This window comes from Equus quagga, chromosome 6 (genome assembly GCF_021613505.1).
Source record: "Equus quagga isolate Etosha38 chromosome 6, UCLA_HA_Equagga_1.0, whole genome shotgun sequence".
NCBI classification, from domain to species: Eukaryota; Metazoa; Chordata; class Mammalia; order Perissodactyla; family Equidae; genus Equus; species Equus quagga.
Window position 1 is genome coordinate 76,585,782 of NC_060272.1, and position 17,242 is coordinate 76,603,023.

The 17,242-nt window shown below is 40.3% G+C and overlaps 1 protein-coding gene across 1 annotated transcript in view; it reads right to left on the reverse strand.

Moving 5' to 3' along the window:
* Positions 1 to 17,242, reverse strand: part of ATP8A2 (ATPase phospholipid transporting 8A2) — a 589,227-nt gene that overhangs the window by 380,493 nt on the left and 191,492 nt on the right. Inside the window, exons 21-24 of the mRNA XM_046664988.1 lie at positions 16,203 to 16,287; positions 15,056 to 15,195; positions 13,385 to 13,523; positions 4,762 to 4,826 (exon numbers count right to left, since the gene is read on the reverse strand). Of these exons, the coding sequence (XP_046520944.1) occupies positions 4,762 to 4,826; positions 13,385 to 13,523; positions 15,056 to 15,195; positions 16,203 to 16,287 (429 nt within the window). The remainder of the gene's footprint in view (positions 1 to 4,761; positions 4,827 to 13,384; positions 13,524 to 15,055; positions 15,196 to 16,202; positions 16,288 to 17,242) is intronic.

A 17,242-nucleotide genomic window follows, 5' to 3' on the forward strand; every position in this document is an offset into this window, starting at 1 on the left:
GAATCTGCAGAGTTTGCTCTCCAAAGTCATCCAGGGACCCAAAGTGGTGGAGCAGCTCTGCTGTCCTCACTACAGAGCTTCCTCAACATAGTAACTTCCAAAGTGGCTCCAGCTGTTGCCATTTCCAGCCAGCAAAACGTAAGTGGTGAGACACCAGGGCAAGGGATTCCCTTTTCAACGGGTAAAGCAGAAATTTCCCGCCTCACTTCTCTTCACATGCCACCAGTGAGAATTAAACCTCATGGCCACACCCAGTGACAGCGATGCTGAGAAACGCAGTCTTGGCCACAGATGCCATCAGTGGACTTTACAGGATTCCACTTCCATTCCCCAGGAGGCATTCTATCAGTGACTATACATATTTGTTTCATAAAACTTTTGAGTTAAAGAATTAATATTTTGCTCAGAACAAATATATCTTTTCCAATACATCCTTCTTTAGATGGTTCATCAAAAATAATAGGTTAACGAGTTAACACATGTTAGAAACAGCAGCACTTTTATCCAAATATGGAACAAATCTCCTAAATTTCATAACTTTGTAATTCCTGGTTTCTTAGAAAAGCCTAGCCTGGCTTCCCACGGGTCTCCCCTCCATGTTCATTTCAATTGTTGCCATGTTGTTTCTCTAGATTACTGCAGCAAGAAAAACAAAAGCTCCCCAAGGGGCTTGGCACTTTTTACCTTTTACTAACAAATATCAAAAGACATTTATCATTCAATAGCTAGCAGTAGGTTTTGTGAAACTTTAGAGAATAACCGATTTGAATATTACATGTTTTTTATAAATTGCTGATAAAATGGTAGATTTTTATTCTCATACTCAGGATTCTTAGTTTTTAAAGTCACACTAATTCCGATTGTTTCATATTACCACAGCTAATATTTCAGGATACCATATACATTTAGGGCAAGAGTGATTAATGACAATAGCTCTGTGGTAATTTTGAAATTTGTTTAACTTGTCAGATCTAATCATTGTTTTAACTCATCAAGTAGCCGAAGCAAAGCTTGAACTAGCACATGTGTCCAGCACTGCCATGTTGTTGCAGCTTCTGCTTACATGATTGTTATCTCAGTTCCTGTTTTTTCCCCCCACAGGAATCCTTTCAAGCCAGCACCTTGTGAGAGTGAGTTTTCCATAAATCCATTTAACTACTACACATAATGGTAATACATCACAATGAGCTAAAAGCAAACAAAATAGTGGGAGCCCCAGGGTCAACCTTTCTTACTCCTGGCACTCCACGCCTCCCTCCTCCGAGACATTCCTCCCGGACCCAGAAGTAAGATTGGGTGTGCCAGTGCCAATCAATATGTTATTATCAATAAATCTGACTTCTTAGTACTTTTTTTATAACTTAAAAAAAAGAAAGTCACAGTTTCTTCTGGCATCCTAACATCTCATCCAATGCCTCCCTGGGGTGTGCATGATCACCACCCCCAACCCTTGCCCCCCATTTCAGTGACCACCGATCTCATCTATATCACAGAACTTAGATGTTATTTTGGCAACAGCTGAAAAACTCAAAACAGAGAGATGAATTCTAATCATTTATAAGTATTTGGAGCTGCAGTCTGGACATACTTATTGGTCAAGTGAAGGTGATGGATGCAGCCCTGAGTCTTTGAGGCAAGCCTCTTAATTCCCTCACACTTATATGCAAGATGAAGTAAGAGAAGCCAGGCCCACTGCTTCTAATTCTTGGGCCATTTTCTTCATCCCTGTCTTGTCTGCTCCATCATCAGAGCCCTGCAACATTGATAGCTAACTTGGGAGCTCCACCAGGAATCTACTTTCTATCTAATTTACTGCCTTAGCACTTAGCCTTATTCCACACCTGCCAAAGGAAATCTTAATGAGAATAGAAATGCCTTTAACTCAACTAAAGAATGAGGGAGGAGAAGAGGGGAAGGGAGAGGAGGTGGGACTCGAGTCAGAAATATGGAGTGTCCCTTTGAGTCTGGAACAAAAAAGAAGTACACAGAAATTGCACCTCTGCTCAGCAGATACTGAGTACATTAAAGTCATTATACTAAAAGATAAAGTTCAAAACTGGTTAAGGAAAAAGCGTCCTTAACAGGTTACGAAGGGAAGTCCAGCACACACCCATAAGCCCTCCAGTTCGGCCTCACAAATCACTGCTTGGGCTAGGTAAAGCAGGGGTCTCTGTGCCCTGCGAGCCTGAGAGCGCTACATAGAGTCAAAGTCCGTCTCTTGGATTCCAGAGAACGGCCTGTATGAGAGGGAAGCATAGGCTCACTTCCGAGTTACCTCCAGAAAATGAGGCTTATTTTAAGACTGTGGATACCTTGGAACTGGAAAACCATCAGCAAACAAGGGAGCTCCAGGTACAGACACCCTTGGTGTGCTCACAGGCTATGTGGATTCATCCAAGAGTTCTAGGCATGTCTCTGAGCTAGCACTCCACTCTCCTCTCTACCAGTGTGCTGTTGCATCTTCCTCCGTTTTGATCCCCTCCTAACATCAGCTTGCACTCAGCCCATCATGGCTACCCTAGCCACTACCTCATCAGTATGACCTTTTAAATAGAAGATCTAACTGATAACTGGAAAATTATCTTAAGTTTGTTCATGCATTCATTCAAACACTTACTGAGTGCCTAATTTAGGCAAAGCACTGTCTTGGAGGTAGAGATGTTCCTTTGAAAAGAAAATTAGACTTTTGCTCCATGGACCTTACATTCTAAGAAACTAAAAGGAGACAGAGAAAATAGAAAGTTTTCACAAAAACAAACAACCTGATTAAAAAATGGGCAAAGGATTAATAGCAATTACTCCAAAGACTATATACAAGTGGGCAATAAGCACATGAAAAGATGCTCAACATCACTAATCATTAGGGAAATGTAAATCAAAACTACAATGAGATACCACTTCATATTCATCAGGACGGCGACTATCAAAAAACCCCAGAAAACAAGTGTTGGCGAGGATGTAGAGAAATTGGAACCCCTGTGCACTGTTGGTAGGAATGTAAAATGTTACAACACCTTTAGAAAACAGCATGGTGGTTCCTCAAAAAGTTAAACATAAAATTACCATATGATCCAGCAATTTCACTTCTGGGTGTATATCCACAAGAACTGAAGGTTTCAAAGAGTCATTTCGACATTCATGTTGATAGCAGCATTATTCACAATAGCCAAAATGGTGGAAGCAACCCAAGTGTCCATCGAGAAATAAATTGATAAACCAATGTGGTATATCCATACAACGGAATATTATTCAGCCTTTAAAAGGAAGAAAATTCTGACACATGCTGCAACATGGATGAACCTTGAGGACATCATGCTAAGTGAAATAAGCCAGTCACGAAAAGACAAATACTGTGTGATTCCACTCACGTGAGGTACCTAGAGCCGTCAGATTCACAGACACAGAAAGCAGAATGGTGGTTGCCAGGGGTTTCACAAGGAGGAAGTGAGAAGTTGCTATTTAAGGGGTATAGAGTTTTAGTTTTGTAAGAGTTCTGGAGATAGAGGGTGGTGATGCTCACACAACAATGTGAACATATTTAATGCCATTGAACTGTACACTTAAAAATGGCTAAGATGGTAAATCTTATGTATATTTCACCACAATTTATATATACATATTATTATATTTATATGTATATAAATAATAATATAGATTATTTCCAGTGATGAAAAGGTCTACAGAGAAAATGAAGCCAGTGAAATTGAGAGTGCTGGGAGACGGGAACGCTTGGGTAGAGGGGGTTTCCGCACTACCCCAGAGCACGTGAGCATTAGAGTCAGGACGACCCAGAAGCGCTGGGCTTCTTGCTGGCAGTGACACAAACAAGGATAAGAGGCACACTGAGATAAATCCTGAAGAGCCCAAGCCAGAGAGAGGTATTTTGCTAATGGTGCCTTGGCGGCCGGCAGACTCTCTCCCTGACTTTAGAGTCTCAGAGGTAAAGAGCATCTTGGCCTCCACGTAGGATTCGTGGCTACGCCAATCTGCAAGTACAGAACTCTCTGTACTATATCTCCTCCCTTTAAAACTGTAACTAACCCTATCATCTGCTCCTAGCACTGAAATTTAAATATACTGCCTGGAAGGGTGGCTGTGGGTGCTGGCCAGTGACAAGCCCTTGTTAAAAGTCCTGACAAATGGAATCTCATTATTCAGCTCAAATCTTCATATCGAATCACTTCCCAGGTCACTGGTTACCCTCAAATCAGTTCCTGACCCTGGTCTCATTAGTGGCTTTAGGCCATGAAGGGGTGGGTACATGTCCATAACATGCTCAGAGAACCACGCTGTTCAATTCTCCACGAGCTGGTGGCATTGGGATGTTGGGGAATGAAGTGCAGATGTATCCTATTACTAAATAAGTTTAAACAACTCCTGACACTTGAATATTATCTTTATTTTCAAGTTTGTACTAGAAAGAAAATCCTACAAGTCTCCTTAGTAACCAATACTGGAGTTAACCATTGCCACTTAATGTAAATCATAACAGGAAGTTAAACCAGATGAAAACTATCTCATTTTAAAAGCACAACCATTTTAAATGTAAAATAAAGTATTAGCATGAAACAATTTTCTAAGTTTACTATTTTGATAAAGATATGACTTTACGACATTTATTCATAAATAAAACAGAAAACACAGACTAGTTTTATAATTTCTTTTTAGTAAAAGAAAAAAAACCACACCTGATTATCAGTCATAGTAGAAAAAGGGATTTTAATACACTTATATCAATATAACTTTTGAAAAGCTACTTACATCCAAAGAATCCTCCTTCAGCAGAATAAGGGCCATATTCTGTGACACCAACCGGCAGGAGTATCCTAAAGTGGAAGGAGGGACAACACAGGTGACTTTATCATCTTCCATGAACTCAGCATTTTTTAATTGTTATTCGAATTGAGCCCCCTTCTTACATCTCCCTTATTACTGTTTTAAGCCTATTGGTGCATACAGAGGAACTGGGCAGGAGTGAGGATAGGAAAAGTGAGTTTAAATTGATCTTGATTCTTGCAGACAGCTTGAATAGAACTGGTTGGGAAGATCTTCAAAACTAATGGCTAAAACAAATACTTGTCAATTTTCTGAGGATTTTTCTTCATCCGTGTTAGCCTGTGGGATAACATTAGGATAAGCCTTGGATTATCTAAAGTAACAGCAAACACTTTAGGAAGACAAATGGAATCTAATGGTGCTCCTAAGTCAGCATCAACATGCCTGTCATAATAGCAAGATCCCTCATTTGCTTTTTTAAAAAGTAGGTAATTCTCACAACATATTTCAAAGGAATATTATTATACATTGAGGGAGTCACTTTTCCTACCAGAAGTTCAAAGCAACCCTCATCTCAAGAATTAAACCTGAGTTTAAAAAAAAGCTTGTTTTGGAACAAAAGTATTCCAATACTAATTCTTATCAACAATCTCCATGGTATTTTTAAATAAAGTTATCTCTGTAGGTTATGCAAGATACTCTTTTCTACTTTCTCTCCCAGAAGGTGAACATATTTTCCACGACGCTCTTTCCCACCCAGGCTTTGCGATCCACCCCGAGGCAGCTGGAGACACTCGGCGACACCACAGACCCGGAGGAAAGCCTCCTCTGAGCCTCCCCTCCAAAGCCACACGCTCTGGGCCTTGCGAGCCGGCTCCGCAGACCCCAAGACAGGTGTGGCATCAGGCTCTAGTCTTTCCTTCAAATTGCCCCCCAACCTCTCAGGGCCCCTCAAGAGCTGGCATTAATCTGTGCTTTTCACCACCCCCCTCTCAATTTATCACATTGAGAAAAGGCAAGAAAAGCAGCCTTCCACCTCGAAAACTGGCCCTCACAACCAGTCTTTTTCTCAGCACCTTAAGATAATGGATCAATGATTACAGAAGCAGGAAAGAAACCACCAGCACGTAGAATTTCAGCCTTCAAACAAGCACACACGTGACGGTCTCAGGCAGGGGCCTTAACCAAAGCTGTTCCTAAAGCAAGGAGGAGCCTGGTTCTCCACCGCACACCAGCTAAAATGGCCTCTCCCAGAAATGCCATGCTTCACGAGAAAAAGGGGGACAGGCATTTAACTAATAGTTAAGTCGCAGAACTGCTGCGTTTATGTGCTCAATTCTACGCAGGGGGTCCCCTTTTCATCCTGAAGAAACCCTGCTAAAAGGCACAAAATAGAATTCAAGACAGACAAAAATTAAGAACAAGAAAAACCCTGGTGGAGCCGGCCCTGCGGCGCAGCGGTTAAGTTTGCACGTTCCGCTTTGGCGGCTCAGGGTTTGCCAGTTCAGATCCTGGGTGCGGACATGGTGCTGCTTGGCAAGCCATGCATATAAAGTGGAGGAAGATGGGCATGGATGTTAGCTCAGAGCCAGTCTTCCTCAGCAAAAAGAGGAGGATCGGCAGCAGTTAGCTCAGGGCTAATCTTCCTCAAAAAAAAAAGAAAAGAAAAACCTTCGTTTTTGGGGGGGGAAGAGGGGACAGTAAGCATTATTATTTATTTTGGAATACACAAAGTATCTCCTTCTCTGACTGTCATTTGAGAGGAATATTTTGTAAATCACTTCAGAACACATTTTAAAGCACAAAATTATGGCTTTTAATCCAAATGTTATTTTTTTAAAGCAATACCACCAAGATACAGTCCAGGCTGTAAACAATGTTATCTCAGTGGAATGAAATTATTTTGCTTGCAAAACAACCACGTATTATTTTAAAAACTAAAACAAACTGAATAATTTAAAATCACAATACTACATGGGCAGTACCTGTTAAACTTCTAAGACAGAAAAAAAGGGAGGAAACATGAAACAAATTTCCATACATTTTCAAACCTGTTCAAGTCTGTATTTTAACAATAGTGATGAGTAAAAATGAGATTTTCCCAGAATGCCATTAAAAGTTCTGCATGGTAGGATTGAAATAATTGAACTTTTTGTTTCCCATTAAAATTTCACAAATGTATTCTCCTTAGATTAGGCCCAGGAGGGAGGTCTATATTTTCTTTTCATCTAAAAAGAGGATATTGAAACTCGAAACATCCCCTCTACGTCAGGCTCACTCTCTCTCTTTATCCCCAGAGACTTTAAGCAACTTCACGCAATACAGACTGCTACAAATTTAGTGTAACTGATGCAAAAGGATTTGCTGGTAGTTTTTGATTTGCACAACAGCTGCAGAAGCGAGCTGTAATTTTTAAGCCCTAGCTTGCTGCTTTATTTTCTATTTTTCAATTTAAGCAAAATGCCACTCGACATCTGAAGCTTCACAAAGATATTATGGAAAAATTCTAAGTATTTTTCTAGTCATTGCAGGAAGAGGGCAAGAAATAAAACCACTGACACTTTTAAGAAGCTAAATATACAAAACTAAAGGTTTCTGAGAAGAAACAGGTTCTTGTTTTTGTTTTAATTTTGAAAATGAAGCGAGATTTTTTGCTTAGAGAATTATCACACAGAACACTTGCTCTAGACAGACCATGGAAGTTTAACACAGTTAATTGTGACTTAGCTAATGTGGCAAATTAAATTATGTCAATCCAAGTTTGGTGTGCTTGATTTCTAATGTTTTTGGATAAAATGAGATCAGCTCTTGGAGAAGAGCCAGGTATGAAATGTCAATCCACACTTGTAAATTGAGGTCTAGTTCTTTAATCTCACAATCTAACAAGACGACTATAAAATGACTAAGAAGAAAACCTCTGGGATTTCACTTTTTACTACGGCTGAAACTAACAGCACACTACAGAAGTGTTTAGTCTTTCTACTACCTGACTATAATCAACATTCAAAGAAATCAAAATATTACAATCTATGGTACTTAGAGTGGGACTTGATTTTAAGACAATAAAATAACAATTTACACTAGAAAATGTTACCAAACCAAATCTCTCAGCTCTCACAGCCAGTGTCTCTTTTTTGAGGTCAGCTAATCCCGTCAAAGATATCCAAGTCCACATGTCTCTGGAGATATTTTTGGAAGGGCTGGGAATGATTTATCCTTCCTAACCAGACCTCCTAGGACAGGATTAATCAAGCTACCCGTCACTGGTTTCAAACCCTCAATAAGTGTGTTGTTGGTTCTAAATATTTTCAGGGAAACTGGTCAATCAATATTTCAGTGTGAGTGTATGAAACACACGCCAGACAACAGGAATGGAGGATGAAAGATGGTATTCTTAGTCTGTTCCATGTGGGTTCTGAGAGGCCGCAGAGAGTCCCTCATCACCCAGGGAAGCAGGAAGCTGAGGACTCACCTGCAGAGCCACACACCTGGGCACCTTTCCCTCCAGATCCTTCCGATGCTTCTCAGAAGGGCTCCGCCACACCTAAGAACACACGGCCGCAGCCTGCCTCATGACCTTCCCCCAATATTGGGGGTCCTGACCCGTTCCATGCTCAGTCTTTTTCTCTTCTTTTTTTTTACACAAATCCTTGAAGGCTCCAGGTTTATCACCTATCTCATCGTGAAGCCTTCTCGGCCTTCTCCGACTCAGACATCTTTCCCTCTGGGCAGCGAGCATCAAGCGTCACAGTCGCAAGCTCAGGTTGTCAGCACAACTACACCTGTGCAACCCAGGCCAAGTTACCTGATATTTCTGTTCTGTATTTAAAAAGGGGATAATACCAGGCTCAAAGGGAATTAAATACAAAACTATGTGAAGGACTTAGCACGGTATTTGGCACATTATAGCTAACAGTTACTGAGTACTATTAACTATTATTAAGGCTTAATATCTATACAGCCCAACTAGTACTTTCTCATCTATTTCGCTTTCTAATGTGACTCCGAATTAGCTCACGCCCTTAAAATTAGGGAATGTAAATTCCCCAAGCCTATAGTGGAGCATCTGGCAACAATGCTAGCTACAAGTAAGCAAGAAATAACACATCTGGGGCTGTCCTGGTGGCACAGCAGTTAAGTTCATGCACTCCACTTCAGTGGCCTGGGGTTCGCAGGTTCGGATCCCTGGTGCAGACCTACGCACTGCTTGTCAAGCCATGCTTGGGAGACGTCCCACATATAAAGTAGAAGAAGATGGGCACAGATATTAGCTCAGGGCCAGTCTTCCTCAGCAAAAAGAGGAGGATTGGTGGCGGATGTTAGCTCAGGGCTAATCTTCCTCAAAAAAAAAAGAAAGAAAGAAATAACATGTCTGACTCTCCTGTGAAAATCAATAAAACAATATTGAGATTGTGAACTCCACCAAACAATGTCCCAGCTTCACCTGAGAATAGGGACTTGTCTTCCTTTTAATGGGCAAGGCAATCTACAGGCACTAATAGGATGGGCGAGCACAATATTTACTCACTTTAAAAAATTAAACTTCTAAGACTGTAAGAAATGGTTTAAAAGTATTAAATGATGGATAACAAAGTGTGGGGGGAGGGGTGGCAGAATTCCAGCTCAGAAATGGTTTACAATAAAAGCTATTTCCAACTTAATGACTTTAAAATGGAATACACAATAAGATTTTGTTTTCACTCATCCTACAACCATTAGGAAAAATTTATAGACTCTGAAAACTTCACATCTATTGTCTAACTATTTAATAGATGTTTTATCCAGTGGTAATAAGGAAATGACGACTACATGATTCACAGAGGCTACAGCTGAAATTTCACTTTAGACTAGCTGAGGCCAAATTTTTAAGCTAAAAAAGAAAATTGTCAACTCCTTAAAACACAGCTAGTTAACATAAATTCAAGCACAGTGCAGCAGGACTCTGGCATCATGCCAGTTCCAAACTACCTAAAACCCACAGGCAAGATGACTATATCTACATAATACTCATAGGCTCATAAGAGAGACAAATAGCCTGCAACTTAATTTGACTAGGTATACTTATTTTCAAGGTATGAACTAAAAGTAACACTTTAAAAATAAATTCTCAAACTATGATAGATAGATAGACAGATAGATAGATAGATAGGTCCAATGCTAAAGAGGGCCAACAACCCCATACACCAAACATACCAAATGTTGCCTCTGAAGGTGATCTCTTACTACACGTAACACTAAGAAAATGTTGCCAGTTAAAATTCTAAGAGTCAACAATCATAAGATATCTCAATTTCAGAAACGTTAAAATATAAACATAATGTACATCCTAGAATGGATGAACCATTCTCCCAGCTTCTAACTCAATTTCAGACAATGGTTCTTGTGAAAGCCATGTGAATCTGTTTAGAATGAGCCCTGAGACCTAGTCATCAAGCCTGGTCATTAAGCAGAGCATAGCCTCTATAAACTCTGAATGTTCCCCCTGAGCTATAAGACTGTCCATGTGTAAAGACCAAAGACAGCATTCAGAAAGCTCTCCTAGCATGGTGCCTGGTACTCGGCAGACACTCGGTTAATTTGCTCTCTTTTCCTTACTTCATCTAGAAGTAGAACTGAGAGATGCTTGATCTTCTTCCCAAATATCTTTTGGGCACCCTAAAAATGCACCTAGAATGCACTAAAATGCACAGCATATCCAGTAAGAGTTATGGGAGACAGATCGATGATGGTTCATATTACCGAGAGTATGAAGAACACATGACAAGAACACAGGCTTATAAGTCCACACCGTATCTGGAGCATGACCTCGTGCTGCTTACAGCTGTCGCCTGCGGTCTGACACAGACAAGTCTATTAAAATGTCTGTATGTCTACACTTTGCTGAGCCTTTTGCATCATTTGTAGGCTCAAGAGATATCCTAAACCAGAAAATGACATTTAATCCCTCAGCACCACCCAGGGTAACAAACTTGAGTTCTGAATGCAAAGTGAAAAAATAATTCAGACATAGCTCTTTCAAAGAGCATCAGTTTCCCAGCTGTTGGAAGCATATTTAGTAATACCAAGGGTATGTTTGAATTCTACTGATAAACTAGTGAAAATGTAAGTAGAGAAAAACTCCAGGGTAAATACAAGACTTTGGCCAAGTCATCAGCTTATAAGTAGGAGGCATCACCTTCTAGTGGTCCTGAGGAGTATTCACTAAAAAAGATCAATTTTAAAATATCTAATGGATGTGAGTCCTTCTGGAACCAAAACTACAAATGTTCCTATACCTTCTTTGAAAAAAACACAAAATAATATAACTGTTATTTAAAAAAACTGGAAAGGTATCCATTATTGCATAAGGCTCAGAGAAGTCTCACTGATGCAAGTCAAACTTTCCTTCAGGAATAACCCATTTGTGTTCTCTGGGTTGATTTTCAGCCCTTTGCCTTCACTTGTGTTTATTCCAAACTTAGCTAGACCCGGATAAACTCACATATAACAAAACAATCAAGCAGGAAAAGGGGTGTGTGTGCTCCCCGAGGGCTGGGTGATTGGCTGAGAGGCGGTGAGAGCCGGCCAACCAGCACACTAGCAGCACACTCAAGGTCGCTTCTCACAGCAAACACAAGAAAGGACTTTAGGAAGTGAAGCCTCGGGCTAGGGGCACCAAAAAGGCCATTAGTCCAGCAGGAACACTCAAGATCTGGAAAGCTAAGAAAGCTTAGCACTACAGTTCAATCTTAACTTGAAGGGTTACCCATCTCTTTCATTATCACTCATTATCACACATTAAATGTGTGATAATGAGCAGAAGGTATACCCTTAAATTTTAAGTAAGCATTTCAGGACAGCGGTCCACTTTATGTGCCCTATATGAACAACAGGAGCCTCATATCCATAGCAAATGTTTTGCTGTTGCTGCTGTTAGCACAGTCAAGTCAATGCAGGCTCCTAGCAGCCCTGTGTAGAGCAGAGTGGGAGCTGCCTGGTCTTTTTGCTCCATCCTTTCACCTTCCAGCACTATATCACACAATAGGGTTTTCATGGCCAATTTTTTAGAAGTGGGTGACCAGGTCCTTCCTCCTCGTCCGTCTTAGTGAGGAACTTCTGCTGAAACCTGTCCACCACGGGCGACCCTGCTGGTGTTGGAAATACTGGTGGCATAGCTTTCAGCATCACAGCAACACACAGCTGGCACAGTATGACAACTGACAGACGGGTGGTATGGTTCCCTAACTGGGAAACAAACCCGGGCCAAGGGGGCGAGAGTGACAGATCTTAACCACTAGACCACTAGCACTGGCTAGCAGGTGTTTTAGGCAAATTTGTATGGGAAATAATACCTGAAGGGCCGAGTATATACATATACAGAGATACATTACACTAAAAGCAAATGTTCATTCATAAAAATATTGCCGACATCACCAAGAACTGTAAACTATGGGTTTTTATTTTCTAGTAGTAGCAATGAGTCTGCACAGAAACATCATCACACTTTTCTCCAAAAACATGCATTTGAGAAACAACTAGCATGAATGGATGGGCAAAATCTGTAACTGATGCCTCAGAGACTGCTTATGAATCACATGGCACTCTCCTGAGACATTATTTTCAGTTGTTCAGGAACCCAAATTCCATTTGATTACCTACAGCCTTGACAAGAAATGACTAAATAGCTTTTGTCTATTAAAAAAACTCGAAATTCACCCCAGATGGTAGGTATTGCCTACAGCTGAGCTGGTCTGAGAGCCAGGGCTGATGCCAAAGAGGAAGCTTAAGGAAAGGGGCACCACTGAATTCAGCTGGTAACACTCCAAGGACCCTACTCGGAACAGGACAACAATCACTTACATTCAGATGTTCTGGCATGTTTCTTTCTGAAGTAAGCTGTGACACAGTCTTTTTCCATAAATACATTATAAGTCTTGCAGTCCTTACATATTCATTTTATAACATATGCACCAGAGCTTGTCACATCATAAAGGTGACAGAGTATGAGATAATTTTAAAATAATTCAAATAATAAAAATTGCATTTCCTTTCCATTGTAGTTTCAACTCCTTTTCAAACTTAAAATGTGCCTCTTTAATACTAATGAAGTTATTTAATTCCCTTTAAATATTTAAATTCCCTTTCTTCAATTTTCTTCTCTGTGATGCTTTGCAAGCAAAGAGGTTGCCAACCCAGATGGGGAAGGAAAAGATACAAGACTCTTAGAGAAACCTATCAACTAACAAAATCATTAAAATGGCTATATTATATAAAATAATAGTGCATAAACTTAGTGCAAACATCCTCTTAGTCTCTTAGACTAAAATTTTGTGAGGAAAGCAATAAGAAAATCAAAGGTGTCAACTCTTGAATTCTATATCCTATGTAAGTGTGTTTAATACTTTTCAGGAAGATGTCATAGTTTTAATGTCTGTAACAGGAAGATCATGCTCATGAGAGCATCTTCATCTTCATCTGATTCCAGTAAACGTTTCCTGGCCTTACAAATGAAGAGGTCTACAAAACGTCATCTGACAATGCATCTGAGGAAGCCTGAAGCACTTCTAGAAAACACTTTAAAAATGTAATACAAAACCAGCATCAGGAAATTATTTTCAAAATGAATTACCTATATTGATTGCAGTTTCTTGTTTGTCTCCTGTCAACACCCAGATTTTAATTTCTGCCTTCAACAGAGTTGCTATGGTTTCTGGAACACCTGCCTGAAGGCGATCTTCTATGGCTGTGGCTCCCAGTAACAGCAAATTCTGGATTGAAAAATAGCTTCAATTAAAGACCAGCAGATACTTAAGAGCAGCATTAATGACAAACTCTGACAAAAGAAAGGCAGTCAAAATGTTCTGAGACAATGATCTTATTTCCTCTACATTAAACCTTTGTTTGCAGATGATTAATGATCTCTAGATGTGTGACATTTCAAAACTATTCACAATGTTAGAACCACTCCATATGCATAGGCACTCATCACTTACTCATCACGTATTTCTTGGTACATGAGCACGTCAGAATAGAAATCATCTGGCAGTAAGCATATGGGAAAATTATCCTGAGAATATTAACAGTAGGTGACCCCCCCTCCACTAATGAGCAAAGTATTATGTTATAGTTAACACATGAGAAAAACTGATTCAATGATGAGAAACTGACCTCATCTGAAATTGATTCACTTGATGAGAAAAGCCAATTACCTCTTGAGCATCCAACCACGTGCCTAGAACCGCATGGGCATGTCACCTATTTAATTGCTCATTTCTGATTTAAAGAGTAATTTTGGGGGGCCAGCCCAGTGGCGCAGCAGTTAAGTGCACACGTTCCGCTTTGGTGGAGCAGAGTTCGCCAGTTCAGATCCTGGGTGCGGACATGGCACTGCTTGGCACGCCATGCTGTGGTAGGCGTCCCACATATAAAGTAAAGGAAGATGGGCACGGATGCTAGCTCAGGGCCAGTCTTCCTCAGCAAAAAGAGAAGGATTGGCAGCAGACATTAGCTCAAGGCTAATCTTCCTCAAAAAAAAATGTAATTTTGGATATTTCCAGTAAAGCAGGGCCAAATGAACACTTGAATTCAATTCTACCCCTACCCAAATTCCATGAAAATGATGAAGAAGTGAATATAAAACTCAAACACTGAGTATAAAATAGCAAAGGGGAATTAAACAAAAGACATACAAAATAAGAAATGAAAAAAGAAAACAAGTGATGACTTCAGAGTTTTAGAAACTGGAAAATGGATGGACCAGTGGTTGCTTATATGAAACAGAAGAAGTTGAAATCCAGCTCCCAGATTTGAGGGAACCCAATACACAGAAAGCTGGCTAATGCCTTGGGATAAACTGAAAAGAACAACAGCGAAAATCAAAGTAGCCAACATGGATCAGCAATGGCAAAGCTTAAACACTATCAGAATGAGTAAGTGTGAAAATTATTAGTATGTACAATGTCCAACCAGCCCATGCGCTCAATGCTCAGGGAACTCAATAGGGTGAACTAATCTCATTAAGCCTAATCTCAGGCAAACCCAGAAAGTCATTGATGCTGTTTTTGACCTGATACTTCCTAAGATATCATTAATGCTTAGCTGAGAATAGCTAGATCTTTCAGATAGCCCATAAAAACTGTTTCTTAAAGCAAAGAAAGAAATGATTAAAAGCTAATGGTTAATTAAGATACAAGAAAAGAGAACATCACTATATAGCAAAAGGATTCCTGTTCAAAGACTTCATCTGATAGGTGATTAAGCCCCTCACTGGGCACATAACGACTACATCATGTGCAATTACCTTCTCGATGATCTCATAACACTCTTCCAGTCGTTGAGCTCTGTCTTTCAATATGGTGCTGGCCTCTTGATAGACTTTGAGCCACTCTTCATAATCATTCTCAGAGAGGTCAGCATAAGCCACACAGAGAGTCCGCAAGCCTACAAAACAGCCACAGTGTATCCCAGTGATGCCACTAGCGACAGGGGCAAGCAGGATATCCTGCCTCCTAGGTGACTTCACGTGGCTCCATTTCATATGAGCATGCTCAAAAAAATTAAAGAAGCCATCTGCTTTTTAGTTCACTCGAATTCAAGTTTCACACATCTAAAAAGGGAATTTAAAAACAACTCTACTGCATTTTAATATAAACTACCTCTTCTGTAAATGTGAGAGCACAAGAGGAACCGTGAGAGTGAATTTCCCACAGCAGGGAAGTGCAGGAGCTCCGCACGATCCATATGCGCATGCTCAGGAGGCAGGCATCAACAAGTAGAGGAGGCAGGAAGCACATTTCAAGATAACAACAAAAGCCCAGTATGTTATCACATGAAATATCCAGGCCTTCAAGGAGTCACAACTTTAAGTGTGTGTATGTGTGTACATGCACACACATACAATCATGCGGCCACAGGAACACACGAAGGCAAGAAAACAGCAGTCAGCACTTGAGCAAGGGTCCAGCTTCCATCACATTCACTTGCAGGAAAATCTGACGTTTCAGAGAACTCCTTTCCTGTTCTCTATGGGTTCAATAAATTATCATTTCCTTAAGTCACAGATAAGCCAGTGTCATAAGGATAACAAGAGAGGAACAGGGAAATAACAACATGAGTTTTCTGAGAAAGGGAATCATAACTACAAGAAGATTCCGCATATTATGAGCTGGCCTGCCTTTACCCTCAGGTCTTCCGATTTAGAGTTCAGAGTCATAAATAGGTAACTGACTATGGACTTTGCTGTGCATCTCATTACTGCCATAGGCACAGAACGTGGAGAGTGGGGACAGGGGTTGGCTCTAGAAGAATATAGTCCTATGAAGCAAGCCAAGTACTGCACCAAAATGACATGCCTGTTCAGAGCATGACCACTTACCCCAACCATCAGCCATAAACACGTGAAAGTACAACTTCAACAGTTAAAAATAACATTTCCAAATTTCATTTACCTTCCGTGGCAAAATATTCCAGATGGCATAATGTTTCCTCCATGTATTTTGAATCTTTTGAAAGTCTCTCAAAAATTACATTATCCTATAAAATAGGGAAACATTGTGACTGGCAAACCCTTAAGTAAACCCACCAGTCAGCATTCTAAACATAGCTTTGTTCTAATGGTGTTGATCTAATGCGCATGAGAATACTTGAGTGGGCAAGCAGAAATGTAACTCTTGGCTGGATTCAGTCATGAGCTTTGGAAGATAAATTGGGTACGGATGCGTCCAAACAGAAACTTGTTGGGGAGGACCAGAGGTGTCAGGAGAATAACCAGGGATACAACGGTGAGTACATTTACCCAAATTTGCAAAATTCATACCAAAGTTTGCCATGCCTTTTTGTCCAAGTGGAAAGAGTAAGATGCACACCCCAAGTTGCTTCAGCACACTCTTGCCTCCTGACACTGCGGGAGCTCCAAACCAGGGGCACAACAACCCACTTGGCACTGAACCCAGTTTGGCTATGAAACACAGGGGTCATCACCCTGTGACTATTTCCGTGCCTGACAAGGAGGGCTGGGGGACTGGAAGCCACAGATCATCCAAATATGTTACAAACTGCACAGTTTTAGGACACTAAAATTTTTTTAAAGAAATCTGGTTTGGGGGTGAGCAGATTTGAAGAGAATTAAATCCTATAAAAATAAAATGCACCATTGCAGCATTTCATATTTACACTATTCTATAGTTACATATTGACAAATAAATGAAAAGTTAAAAAAGAATATCATGTGAGAACAGCATCCAGGTTACCTTGATTTAAGTAGTTATTATAAACATATAATTCTCTAATGGGTCCAGCTATAATGCCTTCAGAATTCACACGCATTACTCATTTTTTAAAAGCTCCAGTCACAGTGTACTCAAACCAGACCACGTGTCTGCCCACAATTGGTAAAGATTAGCAAGATTTTCAACAAATCATTGATCCTAGTGTAGCTTCACAGTCTTGACATAGCCCCATAAAATGAGCTTGCTAATTCTTTCCCTCA